General features: G+C 42.3%; 2 protein-coding genes across 2 annotated transcripts; one reads left to right on the forward strand and one right to left on the reverse strand.

Annotated features, from left to right (window-relative positions):
• The first annotated feature begins 793 nt into the window (after positions 1 to 793).
• Positions 794 to 6,379, forward strand: LOC143300340 (uncharacterized). Its single transcript, XM_076613941.1, has 5 exons — positions 794 to 861; positions 2,783 to 2,854; positions 3,561 to 3,677; positions 5,637 to 5,775; positions 6,254 to 6,379. Coding segments are annotated over exons 1-5 (369 nt in total). The 5' UTR covers positions 794 to 822; the 3' UTR covers positions 6,256 to 6,379.
• A 2,904-nt stretch (positions 6,380 to 9,283) lies between these two features.
• LOC143300426 (LYR motif-containing protein 4-like) lies at positions 9,284 to 17,833 on the reverse strand. Its single transcript, XM_076614076.1, has 3 exons — positions 17,727 to 17,833; positions 16,761 to 16,881; positions 9,284 to 16,283 (listed from the first exon to the last, which is right to left on the reverse strand). Exons 1-3 carry the CDS (start codon positions 17,807 to 17,809, stop codon positions 16,206 to 16,208), a joined length of 282 nt encoding a protein of 93 aa, XP_076470191.1. The 5' UTR covers positions 17,810 to 17,833; the 3' UTR covers positions 9,284 to 16,205.
• Between the last annotated feature and the right edge of the window lie 17 nt (positions 17,834 to 17,850).

The raw sequence follows: 17,850 nt of genomic DNA on the forward strand, positions 1-17,850 counted from the left end.
TGTTGTGTGTTTGGAAATGTTTGTTCTGGGCATGAAAACATTATTTTGCAGTAATCCTCCATACTCCAATAGGAGTGAACAGATAATTAAAACTTGAAACTTGTGTGTGTGTGTGCGTGTGTGTGTGCGTGTGTGTGTGTGTGTAGATTCGGTCAGAAGTGAGTTACAGAAATCAAGATGAATCGGGGAAGTGAAAATCGGGTTTGGGTTGCTTCAACAGAGATGACACGTCGAACAGGACGTGTTCTACGTAATTCCATCTATGAGGTTTGGCAGTTTGTCTGTCACTCGTTGTTTCACGGATAGTTTGTTGTCAGACTGACATGACGCCTAAGTTTCTCACTGATAGTGCTTGAACTTACTGTCACGTTGTCCAATTGTGACACAAGTCAATAAGTTCGTGAATCATTCAGGTTGAATTATTCCATTTCCATGCATTTGAAATCAACATAAGAAAAAAAAAATATCATCAAAGTGATGATGTTACACTATGATGATAACGATGAAGGCGACGTAAAGAGATGATTTTTTACTTCTTTTTTTTCTTTTTTTTTTTTTTTTTCTTCTTCTTTTTAAAAACATTGTCCTGTTTATCGATCAAGTAACTGCACCTTTTAGCATTTGACAGTCCGGGGGCAAAAAAACCCAGTCTTTCTGATCACGTGTACGTTATCGTGCATGACGCAAGCAAAGTTTGCGTACAAGAGCCGAGCTTATGAAACATATCTATGTGCTGTGTCTGTGTCCTGCAGTGCGTGGTCAGGAGTTGTGCTTCCCGTTGCTGTGTGTGAGAGAGTCCGCCCGTCTGTGAAGTCTTCTACAATGGTGCTTTCCATCTTCATTTTTGTCTTCATTGTGTTGGTAAGTCGTTTGGTTTTGTCTGTCTGGGGCTGACAAAGCGCGTTGGGTTACGCTGCTGGTCAGGCATCTGCTTGGCAGATGTGGTGTAGCGTATATGGATTTGTCCGAACGCAGTGACGCCTCCTTGAGCTACTGAAACTGAAACTGTCTGTCTGGCTGTCTGTAACCTGTGTGTGTGTGTGTGCGTGCGTGTGTGTTCGTGTGGGTGTTTCTATCTGTGTGTGAGTGCGTGTGTGCGTGCGTGTGTGTATGTGTGTGTTTGTGTGTTTCTATCTGTATGTGAGTGTGCGTACTTGAGTGTGTGTGTTTGTGTGTTTCTATCTGTGTGTGAGTGTGCATGTGTGCGTGCGTGTGTGTGTGTGTGTGTGTGTCTGTTCTGTGACTGTCCGTGGTGTCACCACCCATACAACAAAACACACCAGATGATTTCCGCTGGAGTAGTATACATACTACTACAACCACAATATGTATGAATGTGTGGTAGTCATTCGTGTCCGACTGGCCATCACGGGCCGTATTCAAGACAAACTTCATTTTTGCGTAACGCTTGTTATGGTAAGGGCCCGGTGGTAGGGGTACAGTTTTCCTTGAAGGTTTATACGACCAATAGTTTCAGTTTCAGCTTCAGTAGCTCAAGGAGGCGTCACTGCGTTCGGACAAATCCATATACGCTACACCACATCTGCCAAGCAGATGCCTGACCAGCAGCGTAACCCAACGCGCTTAGTCAGGCCTTGAGAGAAAAAAAAGTTAAAAAAAGATAAATACACAAAAAAAGAACTACTACTACTAATAATAATAATATGTATAAGGCGCAAAAACTTGATGAAGTCAACTATAAGCGTACAAAATAAATAACTAAATAAATTAAAGTAAATAAATAACTAAATAAATATATAACTAACTAAATAAATAATAATAATAATATAATTAAAAAAATAATACGACCAATATTACAACAACTACTTCCACTACTACAACTGCAGCTTTATCTGTTATTGCAGCTTTTTTTCTTTCTTTTGTGTGTGTGTGTGTCTTTGCTGCTACTACAAACACTGATACTATGCATTATTCTTCTTCTTCGTCTTCTTCATTGTCTTCTGCTGCTGCTGCTGCTGCAGTTGTGACTGTTACTGTGTCACTTTTGTTACAACTGCAGTTGGAGAAAGTCCTTTAACATGGTGTCAATGTATTACATGGCCTCAGTAAGTTAAACGCGCACAATCACACACACACACACACACACACACACTGTTAAGCCGAGTGGGAGGTTGGGGGGCGGGGTGGGGGTGTGAAGCTCTCACTGCTCAGTAAAATGCATCCTAGGCATGTCAGCGTCTCAGATAACCTGAATCAGCAAAAGTCCATCTCCGGCCTTCACTTGTGGTTTAGCTTGGGGGGGGGGGGGGGGGGTCTCACGCACACATATTTATCACTTAATCATAGGCACAACCACTGAGCCATGCAACCCCAAAGGTGAAGTCCTATTTCAGCTTCCTAAATTCTAGGACCTATTTTACTGGCATTGTTCCTTCATAGAAGAAACGATATTACCATTAGTAAATGTTGTAACCCATTTTCAGTGATTTTTCGACTCTATTTTTATGGTTATTTTAATCTGTATTTAATATGAATTCAGTCACTTAACTAACGTGCCGCCATCTTAATTGCTCTTTCCTTTTTTGGCCCTGCAAACAATGAAAAGATCTTGTTATGGGTCATTTCGCGTTGTATTATGCCTAATTCTTGATTTGAAGGGTCGATTACACAAAGCATGTTATATCCTTCCATTACAAAACACAAACATTTTTGTTTAAATAGGTTCCATAAGCTAAAATAGGACATTACTGTGACACAAAGAAGTATTGCAAGCTACAGTGATAGCAGTGGTCTCAGTTAATTATCTAACTTTTGTCCTCAGTGTTGCCCGAGCAAAGCGGAAGATTTTGACGACAACACTTTGGGGTATGAGTTCATCTACCATGACGAAAAAGTAAGTGGGACGCAAAGAACTGTACTTGACGTCATACCTCGTCTTTTCTGTGTGTGTGTGTGTGTGTGTCACTCTGTGTATATGTGTGAGAGATAGAGATGCCCCTTTTTCTTTTTTTTTTCAGATGTGTGTGTGTGTGTGTGTGTGTGAGCGCGCATGCGTGCGTGTTTGTGTTCCTATGTTTATGTGTATGTGCTTATGCGCGGGTGTGTGTGTACCTAAGTGTATGTGTGCATGTGTGAGTTATTTGTTTAGGTGTTTGTGCGAATGTGTCGTGTATTTGCGTTTGTGTGTGTGTGTGTGCGTGCATATGTGTGTGCCTGCTTGCGCGCGCACACGTAGTGTGTGTGTGTGCCTGCTTGCGCGCGTGTGACCGTCACGAAAGAACTTGCTGCTGGTGAAACACACCGACAGTTGTTACTGCACGCGCGCGCGCCTCTCTCTCTCTGCCGTGTGTGTGTGTGTGTGTGTGTGTGCCTGCTTGCGTGCATGTGACCGTCACGAAAGGATTTGCTGCTAGTGAAATACTTGAACAATTGTTACTACACGCGCGCGCGCGCGTGCGTGCGTGCGTGCGTGTGTGTGTGACCGTCACTAAAGGACTAACTCCTGGTGAAAAAACGCGCGCGCGCGCGTGTGTGTCACTTTGTGTGTGTCTTTCTGTGTGTGTGTGTGTGTGTGTGTGTGTGTGTGACCGTCACGAAAGGACTTGCTGCTGGTGAAGAACGCGGACAGTTGTTACTACACGCACGTGCCGGACATTGTGGAACCTATGCTGACCGACGCGGGGTTCATGTTCCTGAACGTGCGTTTCTCCTCTGAGGTCTGTGACTGATGACCCTTGCCACTCTGTCTCTGTCTCTCTCTGCCTCCACAAATGACTGTTTGTCTCTGTGTCTTTCTCTGTCTGTCTGTCTGTCCCTCCCTCTCTCTCTCTCTGCCTCCATGAATGACGGTCTGTCTGTCTGTCTGTGTGTGTCTGTTGCTCCCTCTCTCTCTGTGCCTACATGACTGTCTGTCTCTCTGTCTTTGTGTTTTGTGAGGTTGTCTCTCTCTCTCTATCTCTCTCTCTGTGCCAACAGGAATGACTGTTTGCCTGTCTCTCTATCTGTTTCTTTGTCTCTGTCTCTATGTCTGTCTGTCTATCTCTGATTCTACGTATCTCTATCTCCCTCTCTCTGTCTGCCTCAGTGAATGAATGTCTTATCTGTCTGACTCTCTGGCTTTCTCTCTGTCCCCCTCCAGCCACCCGCCCCCTCCCCCTCTCCCCGCTCTCTCTCTCTCGTCGTATTTGTTCTCATCCTTTTTCTTCTGCTTCTTCTCCTCCTTTTCCGCAGTGTCCTCTTTCCCCTTCTTCTTCTTCGCCGCCCTCCTCGGCTTCTTCTTGTTTCCCCCCCTTTGTTTGTATGTTAAAGTATCTGTGTGTAAATGTGTGCATGGGTCAGTTTCAGTTTCAGTATCAGTAGCTCAAGGAGGCGTCACTGCGTTCGGACAAATCCATATACGCTGCACCACATCTGCCAAGCAGATGCCTGACCAGCAGCGTAACCCAACGCGCTTAGTCCGGCCTTGAGGTCAAAGACAGCACAGTCAGAACATCGTCATTCTCTCTCTCTCTCTCTCCTTCTTCTTCTTATTCTTCTTCTCTCTCAGATTGGAAGAATAGGCTATGCCTCAGTAAAACCAATCCTTCAATGAAGAAACGTTTTGAGTTCTGAGTTCTCTCTCTTTATCTTCTCTCCCCCTCTCTCTTTCTTGTTCCTCCCCGCTCTCTCTCTCTCTCTGTTATCTCTCTTACATCCTGTCTCCCTACTTTTTCTGTCTCAGTTTCGTTCTCTGTCTACCTTCTTCTCTGTTTCTGTCTGTCTCTCCGTATCCATCCAGCTAAATGGTATTAGTCTAGGCTGTCTGGTCTACTTATCTGTCTGTATATCTGTCTGTCTCGATATCTCTCAATCTATCAACCTAGCTACATATATATCTATGCCTTACTCTGTTACCTTCAGTAAAATGAAATTTGAAATTTATGTATGTATGTATGTATCTATTTATGTAAGAGACCTCCACCACCACCAGAACAACAATTCTAAATATCAACACAACTGACACTGCCCCTAAGAATCCTCCACACATTGCATGCACGCACGCACGCACGCACGCGCACACAGGCATGCACGCATGCACTCACACAAGATCGCTTTCACTTCTTCATCATAACCCACACCATCTGTTTATCTGTCTACCTACCTGTCTGTCTGTCTGCCTAGTGTATGATATTCGAGTCCAACTATGACCATCAGAGCAGCAGAGGCAACTGCTGTCCCAAATATCTGGGTTAGTGGGGAGAGAGTCTTGCCCTAGTTACATCTCCACTCTCTCGCCCAAGATAGCTTCGGTGGTTCCCGAAGCTCAACTAACCCCCAAGGCTGCAGCTGCAGCGCTAAGAGCCAGAGCAATCTGACTTCCTAGCTGGATAGGAACACACACACACACACACACACACACACACACACACATACAATAATCAAGGCTTGACTAAGCGCGTTGGGTTACGCTGCTGGTCAGGCATCTGCTTGGCAGATGTGGTGTAGCGTATATGGATTTGTCCGAACGCAGTGACGCCTCCTTGAGCTACTGAAACTGATCATACAACTCTCACTTCGCCATTGGCATAGCTGTTAGCTTCTTGTCAATATCTGATGTAGGTTCACGCCGCGTATTGAGCCTCGTCCTATCTACCTTTATGTACACATGTCTGTCTATCTGTATACGCTGAGCACAGGCCATGATCATCGGCGGCATCACCACGGGAATCACCACTTCCGAGTCCACCTTGGAGGCCATGAGGAACAAGTTTCAGGACCTCCTGGCGGACTTCCACTGCCAGGACAAGAAGATCTACGAGTTCGTCTGGCACCCTTGTAAGGTTCTGAGGACGGTGTGTGTGTGTGTGTGAACTGAGTTCTAAAGAATTTGTTTTGTGACTACCTTTCTATCGACAGAAATAGGGAGACCTGAAGTCCATCTCTCTCTCTCACACACACACATATACACATATACTATACGCACACGCGCACGCGCGCAAACACACAACTCACTTGCACACACACACACATATACACACAAACACACAACTCACACACGCGCATGCATCAATGCACACTTACACTTAGAGACATGCACGAAGGTACACACACACACACACATGCACGCACGTACACACACACGCACGCACGCACGCACACACACACACACGCACGTACACTCACACACACACACACACACGCACGCACGCACTCACACTCACACACTTCATCTGCTCATAGAACGAATACATCTGTTTCCTGTTACCCATCTTTCTTCTTCTTCTTCTTCTTTTTTTTTTTTTTTTTAATTCAGGAAAGAGAGCCCAGAACTGCCAGACAATACCAGTGGTCCGAGAAGATGGATTTCTTCGGCGCTTCAGATCAATCAGGGATATATCGATACATCGATCTTCGACAATTTTTTTCAGTGCCCGGTTTGTTTGTTTTTGTTATTCCAAAGAAGGCCCACCAGTAATAAAGATGAGACGTGATTCACATAAGTAACTCCAAACCTAGGGCTTTTCAAACGATTGCTGACCCCACATAGTGATCGTGACACCTCCCCTCCCCCCCCCCTACCCCGCACCCTTCCCCCTCAACACCTTCTCTTCCCTTCACCCTCCCCCTCAGCCCACTCCCTGTATTTCCTGCTTTGGGTAGGTAAACGAAATGTACCTATAACCAATCTACATGCAGGATGGAATCTTAACTCACTCAGTACGGCCAGTCCTCTCTTCTCCTCTACACAGACCCCTCGGATGTCCAGTGGGTGTCTGAATGACCCAACCTTTAGCTTCCGTCGTCAGAATTGTGGTATTCTTTGTCAACATTCACCTCTTCAGTATAAGAGCCTTCCGCTTGCAATATTTTGATGATGGTAATTGGGGTGAAACGCTGTTAACGTCGTCTCTTTCGCCGTTCGTATGGAGAGAGTTAAAACAAATGGGCGACACCTCACTGTGGTGACGTCCAGTGTGGAAGGGAAACATTCTTTACCCAGAAATACATCTGTTGAGCGTGACACTGAAAAGGCGGGCAGGCGTTTCCTCCAACCACGCACTTCCATGATCCGTATCCGATACGTGAAGATCAGAAACAAACACCCTTGAAAACGGAGTCATAGTATGGCTGCCCACATGGCGGGGTAAAAACGGTCATACACGTAAAAAAAAAATTTTTGTTAAACCCACTCGTGTACATACGAGTGAACGTGGGAGTTGCAGCCCACGAACAAAGAAGAAACAAACTGGGAATCTCTTTTTCAACTTGGCTAAACACAAGAAAAGAAATCAAATCTCCTGCACAGTCTGCAGAGAGCAACAACAATATCTATTAAGTATCCACAAAAAAAAAAGTTCAAAAACTAGCTTTTCCGATTGAACCCACCCCCACCCCCCACCCCCTGCATTATCACCGGCTGTCTCGACCCCTCCACAACTACACCCCTTCACTCAGCTCCCTACAGGACGAGGTCAGGCAGATCTATGCAGACACACGACGACAATAGCCTTCCACTGACCAACCAACAGCATGAACCGATGGGACCAAAAATTAATGGCTGAACCATGACGTCCAACAGCACTGTGAGAGAGAGAGAGCACGAACTGGTCTTTCTTTTTGTGCTGCTCCACCCGCTGTTCTCGACATGGAACTGTAACAGTACACCCATGTTACATTTGGGTGAAATGTGAACTGTAAAAAATGCCTTATGTTTCATCTGGATTTTACCAGACCCCAGTTCCAAAGACGTGGAACAAGCTCCCTGATTACCTCCGTCATTCTGATTCCCTCGCATCTTTTAAATCTCATCTCAAAACTTACCTTTTCCCTCAGCAATAAGTTCAATTGTGGCAGGTCCACTTCCTTTGCGTTAGCTGTGCTTAACTATGTGTGTATACATATGTATGTGTACATAACTACATGCATGTATATGAATGTTTATTGTGTGTGCATGTGTTTATGTAAGTTTGTGCCTGCCTATGTGTGCGTATGTGTTAGGGTAGCTGTTAGATACACATGTATGTTAAAATGTATGTATGCAGCGTGTGTGTGTGGTCACATTTTGGTGTGTGTATGTAACATAGATATAATGTTTTATGTTAACAAAAGTGTTTTTGTAAAGCACCTAGAGCAGATTTCTGGATAGTGTGCTATATAAGTATCCATTATTATTATTATTATTTTATTTAACTCCACTCCTGACCCCGATACCTCAACAAAGGACACACACACCACACGACCCAGATCATCACAATCAGAGCAACACATGCCCCTGAAAACGTAGTATGGATGTCTAAATGGCGGGTTAAAAACGGCTATACACAGGTAAAAAAGCATACTCGTGTATGAGTGAACGTAGGAGTTGCAGCCCTCTAACGTGAGGGTTGGGGGTGGGGGGGACAGCATGTCCAGTCAAACAGCAAAAAGAACAATACATTCAGTGCTGGAGCAGGAACCTGAGAACATTTCTATATTTGTATTGTATTTCTTTTTATCACAACAGATTTCTCTGTGTGAAATTCGGGCTGCTCTCCCCAGGGATATAGCACTGTGCATGTCCATGAAGTTCCACTGGCTTTGACCCAAACTGTGCACTTTATTTGATTAATTTATTTATTGTATTTATCCTTCTTTTTTTCTTTCTTTTTTTTTTGTCACAATAGATTTCTCCATGTAAAATTCAGGTTGCTGTCACTGGATAAAGCACATCACTAAAGTGCAGAATTACCCATTTTTTTTCTTTCTTTCTTTTTCTGTCAGCAAATGTATTTGTTTTATTATCAAGACAGAATTTTCTACAAAATTTTGCCATGGAAAATCATTTTTGTTGCCATAGGTTCTGTATGTCTGTAAAGTGCATGTTTCACACAGGACCTCGATTTATCTTATCATCTGCATGACTAGCACCCAGACCACCATTCAGGGTCCAATAGAGGGGCAAGGTAGTGAAATGGAATGAGGGAGATAAAGAAAGCGAGGCAGTGTGTCTGCATAATGATGATGATGGTGTGTGTGTGTGCGCGCGCGCGCGAGTGTGTACGCAACAGTGTGTAAGTGAACAGTATGTATGTAACAGTGTTTTGTGTGGTGCACATACAGACATGCAGAAAAGCAGGATGTGACAAAACAATGAGAACACGAATGAAGAAACACACAGAGAGAGAAAAAGATGAATAAGAGATCAAAGGAGAGGAAAAATGGACACACACACACACACGTTCCTTCTCAATTACATGATTTAACCATGAGATTCTTCTCAAGTGCTTATCGTCTCAACACATTTTCCACACTTTCTGATTACATTTTCATGAAAGGAAACAATGCCATTGTTTGTGATACTGTCAATGCATTCCTTAAAAAAAAAAAAAAATCAAACATAAGAAAAACACACAGCAAAGATGCACCACTCTCAATGCTCACTTTTACCACAGAAGGTGTCCTCTCAATTATCACTTCTCTCAGAATAACCAGCAGCATGATTTTCATCTCCCTCCACTCTTCCCTTCATAAAAATCACAACAAACACACTCCGAGCCGATGAATGAAGAGGGGTAAATACAGGCTGGTAGTGTTAAAGAAATACTGATGAACCTACCTTACACTGAATTGTGATTCTGAAGTTTACAAAATGAAACAGCTTTTTTTTTTCTTTTTTTTTTACCAGTGGAATACTTGACTTTTGTTGCTGGTAATCTTTGATGTCCTTCAGCCTTTCTTACCACTGACATCTTTTTCAGCTTCTGTTACAGACTTTTGTTACATGTGTTGTTGTTTATTAATCTTTCATCTCCTTCTGTTTTTCTTACCACTGACATATCTATCAACTTCTTCACACCAGGCTGTTCTGAGCAAAGACCACGGAAGCGCTGAGGAAATAATCCATTTGGCCTTTACAAAACTGGTATACAGTACAGGAAGGAGAGGAAATATGCAAAATACAGACGGAAACTGTATGCCGGGGAAAAAGGCAGCGTACAGACAACTATATGGACAGGCAGTATACAAACAACCGCATGTCCATACACCACTGTGGACAGAAATGCGCAAGAACACAGTGCAGGAACCACAGGCCAAGAAGACTGTCAGCATTATGTTGCTCAGTCACACAGTTCAGCTTCGGGAGGCCTCACATATAGCAAGATTACATGATGGACACCATTCATCCTTGGTAAATACCTGACATGGATATATATCTAAGTATATATAGTATCACATAATATATTCAAAAGAAAAGAAAAATAATATATATATATATACTAATGTATATATATACTATCAGTCCAAATGTGTCCGATGGGCTGACAACACTGCAGAATGGACAAGAAAACGATATATACAGAGACCAGCTTTGACACACACACACACACAGAGACCTGGAGGGATCTGTGACCAGTTCTGTGTGGTACCCCAGAGACAATTCAGAGTTGAAGGAGAAGGAGAATGTGTCCAAAGCAAGGTGCTAGAGAAACAGAACTGGGTTCACGCCTAATGTGTCCGGGGATATGTGTCTCATAACCATCCAATTCAAAATCACCCACACAGCCATGAAGGGTGCAGATTCGAAACAGGCTAGCAGGGGTGTGAAAAATGGAACAGAATCTTTCAGAAACAACGGTTGGGAAGCTGTGCATCCTCCAATACAGAAAACCAGTCATGAACATTTCCAGACTGAGGTCTAACATTTCCAGACTGAGGTCTGACTGCTTAGAAATACTCTTCAGATGTCATGGATCTTCATGACAATGATAACCACCCGTGGTTACCTAGCACAGGAACAACAGTTAAAAAAAAAAAAAAGATACCCCTAACATCACAAGGAAGTAAACTTAGTTGCTGGTTAAAATTCACTATGGTATGATGCAGGTCATTCAAATGAACTTGTGTCTCAGAAACAAACAAAACAAAAACAAAAAAACCCTGACAAAATTGAAACCAAAGCAATAGCTTCACCATTTCCAGATGATGCAACAAACAATAAAAACAATACAGTGCACATTCAAAATCCATTGCACAGACAAATCAATAAAAAAAAAAAACTTTCACTTAAAAAAATCAACCAAGTATACAAACAATATACATAATATAATAAAAAGGTACAAATGATCATAAACCAACCTTCCAATATTACCACACACAAAAAGAACACAACAGACTCATCAAAATTTATTTTCTGCCTAACAAATACTTCAGTCAACCCTGACTTGCAGTTGATACCTCTTCGGCTTCGGCTTTGATTGTGGAGAGTTAATAAGAATGCCAACAGTGTCATTGTGACAGCAATACTGCCAGTAAATATTGATTCTATGCTTACTGTTCAGGTCCAAACAAAGAAAAACATACCTGGAACTATACACCCACATTCAACAAAGAACAAAGTGAGGTAGGGAAAAATGAAAGCATTCACTGAAGAACAAAGAAAGAAAGGGAAAAGTGAATGCCATTTCGTTCTTTTTCAAAATCGGCACACAATGCCAGCAGCCTCTCTCTGAAACTAAAAGTCTTTCTTTCATATCAATCCATATCTTCAAAAGGGTGCACATTTTTTGTAAGACTCTGAAGGCTTGAGAATAGGTATTCAATGGTGTTTTAGGAAGTTAGCATAATTATGTTCTTGAGGGGAAATGGGGTGTGGGGAGGGGGGAAGCAGCTATGTTAACACGTGCACACTTGTGTGTGCATACTGGTGTGTATACTCAGTTTATCATTTGTATGCACTGTTCTGCATCCAGTACAGCTTGTAAGCTGTCATGACAGTTTACCACTCTGTTCTGCTCTAGTCAAGTCTATTCTATTCAGTTTCACACAAACAGCACACGCACACGCACACACACATACAAGCATGCGTGCACGTTTGCACACACGCACACACACACTGGTACTGCTTCACATAGAAAAAAAGGTAAGTTGGGGTGAACAAAGACTTGTAAGACTGACTAATGTATCATATCTCTACTCAAGGCTTACAAAATAAGCACATATTAACAAAATTCTGCTTTAACTCATTTTGCACATTATATTGGCTAGAGCTGGACTAGTATGCTGCTGCTGTTGTTGTTATTCATGTTGTTTAACTCGTTATATTAGCCTTTATTTGTGGAATTAAATTGTATTCACTGTGTGTGTGTGTGCACGCTTCTGCAGGAGCAGATGTTTCACGTTGCTTCACCACTACAAGATTAGAGAGAAAGATGTGCACTGAAATGTGACGCTACTGTTTTCATCTCACTCAGCATCCAGTACAGTAAAAAACCACCACAGAGAATAACTCTCTGGGTATTTATCACTTGCAGACAACCTGTACTGATGCCCCATGCCCTATTTGCCCATAATTTATTTTTCGCAACGACCACTTAGTCTTCCAACAGATTGCATCAAAGAACAAGTTATACGTACGACAAAAGCATTTGACTGTTTATGTGGGCTTGGCAACCTTCCTCTCTCTCTTTCTCCTTTCTTCCCTCTTTCATTTTCTCCAACTCTGTGTTGAAAAAAACAAAATCCCTCTTTCATTCTCTGTCTCCATGTTGATACAAAAAAAACCTTGGGTATTATGCCTATTTTACAAGTGGCTGTGGTTATGACATGTCGCACTTTGAACTGTGAGTGTGAAGTACTGTACATATTCAAGGTGTGTCAGCCAGACACCTTCATAAGGAATGACAGTGAAATAAAAGCAAATGCACTACTCCATTCTGTGCTAAACAAACAAACAAACAAAAAAATAGTACAGCAACAGAAACATTACTATCATTTCATTTTGCTCCCATACTGTTGAAAACAGATTCCATATTTTCCTTTCCCCTGAGGACTGATGTCATTAGCTGTTAGACAGTGGTTTTCTGGTGTTTTTGTCCCTTGCACAGAAGGTTATATTTGTCTAAATAAAAGTACACATCCCAAAGGTGGTGTTTTTTTAGGAAGAAAAAAAACATGCACACAAACTCTTGCACAGAAGGTTATATTTCTCCAAATAAAAGTAAACATCACAAAGGCATTTTGTTTTGGGGGGGCTTTTTTGTTGTTGTTTTTTCTTAAAAAAACAACAACATAATAACAATAACCAGAGAAGAAAAAAAAACAATAAAAATTCACATTTCACTGTAGAACACTTTACCTCTCCCCACCCCTCCATGCATTACCCACTCACACACTCTCCAGGAGAGAAAGAGAAAAAGAGCTCAAAGGGGGAGCAGGAGAGAAAGAGAGGGTGTGCCTATTATACAATGCCTTCTCTGGGGCTTGTGATTTCTCTCGGTCTCACAGTATCTTGGAGCTGGACGTAGACAGATCGCACCAATACTTCCTAGGAGTTTTGAGGTTCAAGTGCATGCACTGAATGCCATCCACATTCACATGATTATGCTAACTCCCTCCACAGTTTGTGAGCACTCTCTGAAACATATCCAAGTAGAAACTGCTATTTGACAGCAACGTTTTTCCTGGTATCTCAAACTGCCAATGAAAGAGGTCTTGGGGAAGGATCTGGTGTGGACATGAGGTCCAGTATGTTTGTGGCTCTGAAGAAAGCCATATCTCAAAGTGGCCATGCTCACATGCTTTAACTTTTTTCAAACCAACAGTGATCAGCACCAGTGCTGAGTAGGTGGAATCATCCTGCAAGGTTACAATGGAATCCAGAAGATTACATCTTCTTTCTGCATGTTATGACACAAACAAAAAAGGAAATGACTGGGAAAAAGAGGGTGCTAGCCAGCGGGGCAAAGGGGAGGTTACCTACTTCAGGGAGGTTATCGGCCGTAGTTTCATTTTCTCCGCACAGGCAGGAATGTCAGACCCCTGCCGGAGTCTGCACTAGTTGGGTCACGGTTAAGTATGTGTAATTAAAGACGACTTATCCACACTGATGAGGGATACCTTACCGCAATGTCAGAGGATCAAATGATACATAACAGTGACATTTCAAGACTGGAAATGGGCCTACAAGCTAGCATTCCCCCTCCGCAACCCTCTCCCCCTTCCCCCCACTCCTCCTCTTCTACTTATTCACCACTTATGTTCAGAGATTAGCCCTCAATATGAAACAGGTAGTCTTCATGAGGGTTTCCACAGGTCTGTGAAGCTGGTCTTTATGGTGATTTTTTTTTTCCTTAATGCTTCGTGGCCTGCAAGTCCCATATTCACTGATATTTACAAGTGAGCTTTTATGTCTATGACCATTTTTATACCACCATGTAAGCAGCCATACTCCATGCTGTATATGTTTCTGTAACAATCTGAACACTTAAATGAATTTCAGGATTTTGAACATACATATTTTACTTTTTGCATGGGTATGCACATGAAGCAGATTAAGGCAATAGCAGGTCTGCACATTCCGACATGCGCTGACCCAAGGGACTGGAAGAATCTCCAACCCTTGACCCACCAGATGCTTATGCTGAAATCGAACCTAGGACCCTGAATCCAATGCTCTAACCACACAGCTGTTGCTCACATGGTGTGCATGTCATGAACTCATAAAGCATTTGCAGGAAACCCCACTTGAGTGCCAGACAATGCTCCTTGATCTGTCAGTGTCCAACCTGACAGTGGGTACACAGCCAGAAAACCATCTCTGTAGACACAATGTAACCACGTCCAAAGTGGAGTGGTGGCCTAGTGGTAACACGTCTGCCTTTGAAGCAAGAGAATCTGAGGGCACAGGATCAAATCCTGCTACTACCAGAATTTTCTACCAATCCACTAGACCTTGAGTGGTGGTCTGGTCACTAGTTATTCGGATTAGCCTGTGTGTAGTAATCGCTTAGCACTTGTAAAAGAACCCACTGCAACAAAAGTACTGTCTATGGCAATGGCAAAACTGAGTAGAATATCCACTTTGACAGAAAAACAATTACACTTACGAAATGAAAAAAGAAAAAAATATGTAAGTGATGCTGCACTGTGGCAACATGCTCTCTGTGGAAAGTTTGCCCGAACTGCACACAATGAAATCTGTTGTGACAAAAGAAAAGCACTATAATACAATGCAGAATTCCAAACTAGGAGGACTAAGTAAACCATTGCCATGATACTGAAAAACATTATTCATCAAGTCAACAATGTTGGTCACCATCAGAGGGTCGCCCCATGGAGACTTGCAAATCACCAGACACTTCAACAGTACAGGACATAAACTGGAAGGAATACCCCAAATACAGTCACACAATTTGCTCCTGGAAACAATGCACTGATCCTTTGAAAATACAAACTCAAAGCTAGTTACACATTCTAATCACGACAAATGATTCCAGTTCAATGATTAACACATAAATCAAAACAAAATGAAATAAACTAAACAAACTACTACTAATCAGTATCAACCTGGTTCATTCAAATAAAAAACCTCAAAACAGTTCAGTCTTTCAAACTCAATATCACTTGAAATGGTTCTGATTCACATCCATTATTCCAAACTGACGAACAGAGATTAGCCCATTCCTGTTTGTCAAGCACATCCTGTAAGTAAGTTGTCACTCTGGATTGAACTGTTTTGCTAAAATAGTAAAAATCAAATTTATGGACAAGATAACTTGTTGCCAATACTGTGTTGCAATAAATGCTCACCTGGTTTGAATAGTTTTGCTGAAAATAGTGGGGGGAAGAAACAGACAAAGATGAGATAAATTTTATTTCGGTTCATACATACACAAGCTAGTAAGAAATGGCTAACATCATTAACAAGTCTTTGTCATGTCTGGGAGCAAAAATTATGGGTCCACAACAGCCTGTTCAATAAGCCATTGGCAGTACTCTATCTCTCTCTTTGTCTTCTTCACTCTCTTATTCTCCATATTTTCTTCTCTCTCTCTCTCTCTCTCTCTCGGTCTCTCTACTTATTATCCCAATCTTTGGTTTCCCACTCTAATCAAGACTCAATAACATTATAAATTTACAATAATTATAACAATTATCCCTTAGCGGCCTCACATATCCAGGAGCTGTATTACCATCAACAGCATAAAGCACATGCATACTCCATACAAACACAAACTGCCTGCCCAAGATACACGACCAGAAAAGAGAGAAGAGACAGAAGAACGAAAGCAGAGGAGATGACCAAGTAAAAACGTGGGGCATTCACACATCATTTCAAACTGAACCTGAGAGTTTGCCGCACACACTTTTGGTTGAAAAACCTGTACATCTCTGTGCAGGAGGCAACAATGAAGCAAAAGGTGCAGTGTTTCACTGTTGACTGGCTGGCACAGTGGATCAGTGTGTTCACTATGCTGGGTGGGATGGTGGTGGGGGGTGGTTGCTCATCATCTGGACGACTTGTCTTGTTCGTTCATGGACTCTATCACCAGCTTCCCCTCCCCATACAACTGTCCAACCAGCACCTGCAACATTACCCACCGCAAGCCAGACAGTCAGTGTAAATAAACATGGGTGTCAAATAGTGAACCAATTAATGATCTTGATTTATGTATACCATATTATACGAGATTTAATTTGAAACTACAGATGAAATTCAGCAGACATGCGTAAATTGTGTGAGTGTGCATATATGTGTGTGTGACACACACACTCACACATACACAAACACATACACACAGAGACACACTGTGCAATACTAATACCCTATGATAATCTTTTAAAGTTTAAAGAACCACCTCTTACTGAGAAATGAAACAAAAAATATGAGTTTTCTGATCATGCATACACTTTGCTGTCCATTTTTTTTTTTTTTTTTTTTTTAAAGTTTCATGCTACGTTTATTGGTAGTCACATTTGACTGGTGTATAAATAATATAAGGAATGGCAAAATTTAAGGCCAACTGATTCTTGTAGTTTATATAAAAAAAAAAAAACCTTACCTGTCTCTGCATAATCTTCAAATTTTCCTCAGCTTCCTGGATCAGCTCCTGAACTCTGGCAGCATCACTGACATTCATGTTGTGGTGAAAGCCGTCCTGTGTTCTGCGGACTGCATACTTCCTGCACAACAAAACACATCCCATTCCATTTATGTTTATCCCCTGATCTGTTCACTCTTGTCGATGATATGTTGTGATTGTAAAGTGGCGTTTTGGTGCAGCTTGCTTGGCTGGTGTACTACTGTTGCCAGTGTCAGACTGTCCTGTGTGTGTAGAGTTCAGGGATGAGGGGGGTTGGGGTTTGCGGGTAAATCATCTCCCATCTCTCCCTTCTAATCTTCTTCTTTTCCTAACATGATCAACGACCAATGTTGAATCTGTCGTGGTTGATGCTTGCTGGGTATTTTCATAATCCATCGAACGGTTCCTTCCATTAAGTGACCACAATCATCTGGTGATCATTCTGTCACTAGTGGGGGGACCTGCAGGAAGAGGCTCAAATTCTATCCGAAGTGAAACGCTGTTATGGTTTACACTATAAAGGATTTTTAGTGTGCGTGTTCGATCTTCCGCATGCGTATACATACTACAGCAGTTCTGGCCTAGCAGGTCTGTGCGTATGTTGACATTGGAGATCGGAAAAATCTCCACCTTTCACGCCCCAGGTGCGCTGAAACCGAGCATCGAATTCGGGACACTAGGGTGATAATCAAGCGTTCTTGACCACCCTCCACTGTACTAATCATACACAAAGACATACACATCCTGGACTGGAACTGCAGGTATCATCTGCAAGACACTTAAAAGTGATGTAAATGAAATGTGGATTGCAAACCTTGTCGTCTGCTCTTTAGCGCGTGCTTTGGACACATGACATTGTAACTTGTTTGACCTAAGAAAACCATGACATTATCATGCGTGGATGCAAAAACAAGTCAGACTGTCTGCTAAGAATCAGAAACATACCTAAAGTTATAATCCGTGAACTTTTGTCCTTCTCTAAGCATCTTTTTATAGAGCGAAAGTACTCGAGCCCTTGTCGCCGACATTCTCCTTGGTTGGCTTACATCACACTTTCGTTCGCGGCTGT

This window comes from Babylonia areolata, chromosome 26, assembly GCF_041734735.1.
Source record: "Babylonia areolata isolate BAREFJ2019XMU chromosome 26, ASM4173473v1, whole genome shotgun sequence".
NCBI lineage: Eukaryota > Metazoa > Mollusca > Gastropoda > Neogastropoda > Buccinidae > Babylonia > Babylonia areolata.

What these genes read in the sequence shown, in the direction of transcription:
- LOC143300340 (XM_076613941.1), top strand. Translation starts at nt 823, where the DNA reads ATGGTGCTTTCCATCTTCATTTTTGTCTTCATTGTGTTG. An exon ending in TCATCTACCATGACGAAAAA is followed by an intron (nt 2,855 to 3,560) that starts GTAAGTGGGACG and finishes CCGTCACGAAAG; the next exon opens with GACTTGCTGCTGGTGAAGAA. An exon ending in ACGTGCGTTTCTCCTCTGAG is followed by an intron (nt 3,678 to 5,636) that starts GTCTGTGACTGA and finishes CGCTGAGCACAG; the next exon opens with GCCATGATCATCGGCGGCAT.
- LOC143300426 (XM_076614076.1), bottom strand. Translation starts at nt 17,809, where the DNA reads ATGTCGGCGACAAGGGCTCGAGTACTTTCGCTCTATAAAAAGATGCTT. An exon ending in TTCACGGATTATAACTTTAG is followed by an intron (nt 16,882 to 17,726) that starts GTATGTTTCTGA and finishes TTTGTTGTGCAG; the next exon opens with GAAGTATGCAGTCCGCAGAA. An exon ending in TGAAGATTATGCAGAGACAG is followed by an intron (nt 16,284 to 16,760) that starts GTAAGGTTTTTT and finishes GTAATGTTGCAG; the next exon opens with GTGCTGGTTGGACAGTTGTA.